This window comes from Perkinsus marinus, assembly GCF_000006405.1.
Source record: "Perkinsus marinus ATCC 50983 genomic scaffold scf_1104296973566, whole genome shotgun sequence".
Classification (NCBI taxonomy): domain Eukaryota; phylum Perkinsozoa; order Perkinsida; family Perkinsidae; genus Perkinsus; species Perkinsus marinus.
Genome location: NW_003201385.1, coordinates 1 through 1,087, shown reverse-complemented (window position 1 = coordinate 1,087; position 1,087 = coordinate 1). Strand labels below are relative to the sequence as shown.

The following is a 1,087-nucleotide window of genomic DNA, read 5'->3' as shown; positions in this document are numbered from 1 at the left end:
GGGTGGTAATCTCGCTCATGGGAACGCCTTGCTCCGAGGAAACGAACAGCTGTTGGAATGTATCGCCGTTGATATTAGAGTCACGACAGTTGTCCACTTGTGTCGTTAAATCTGTTTCGCTGAAGTCGGGTCCCACGTAGAGCTTGTCGTCGATATAGTGTCCCTCATGATTGCGAACACGGCCAATGTGATAGGGAATGTTCTGAACAGAAGCAGTGCAGCTACCGAGCTTGATAGTCAAACTCATCAGAAGCAGGTCCTCGTAGAACTCGATAGTGCTAACAGAGTCTGAACGTTCGCTACTCTCGTAGGTCCCCACAGGGTGGGTCCCATGTGCTGGAGTAGCAGGAGATCGAGTCGGGTAGGCCGGGGGTTGAGGGGGAGCACCAGTGAGACCAAAAACCCAGTCTTCACCACCAACCATAGAAGCCGTCACCTCATTCATCGAGCCGCCTTCCGAAGATGCACGGAGACGTCGGAATTGGACACTTCTCACAACCGTGTCATTACAGCTGTCAAGCTTCGTCGCGAAGTTCGTGGAGCTGTAGTCGGGGACGATCCAGAGTTGGCCATTAGAGCCAGGGATCGGAGTAACGTGATAGGGAACGTTATAGGCAGTCGCGACGCAGATATCCAGTCGGATAGAAATGGAAAGAGTTTGCTGCTGTTGATGGAATATCAGAGATCCGCCCGACTCATCACTCATGGAAGTATAAAAGCTTCCCACGGGGTGGCTTATTGGTGGCGCATACGTAGTGGTAGTTCGGACCGGCGGAGACCTCGTAGTTAGGCCTGGCACGGGACGAGTGGGACCAATGGCTAACCAGCAGTTCCACAAAGGCCCCCTTACACCGCCGTTGATAGTAATGTCGCTCATGAGAACACCCTTGTTGGATTTGACGTGTAGACTGTCGAAGCAGTCGGCATTAATAGAAGGATCTCGGCAAGCAGCGAGGCGTACCTTAAAATCAGTAGAGCTATAGTCAGGTTTGACCCAATACTCGTAGTTAGAACCGGGGATGGGAGTTATGGTATAGGGGACATCAGAGGCCGAAACACTGCAGGACCCGACCGTGGCACTGATGCG

The 1,087-nt window shown here is 52.6% G+C and overlaps 1 protein-coding gene across 1 annotated transcript; it reads right to left on the bottom strand.

Annotated features, from left to right (window-relative positions):
• Nucleotides 1-47: 47 nt before the first annotated feature.
• Nucleotides 48-706, bottom strand: Pmar_PMAR001582 (hypothetical protein; the record flags this gene model as incomplete). Its single annotated transcript, XM_002766169.1, has 1 exon — nucleotides 48-706. A coding segment is annotated over one exon (659 nt), but the record flags the coding sequence as incomplete, so codon positions are not given.
• Between the last annotated feature and the right edge of the window lie 381 nt (nucleotides 707-1,087).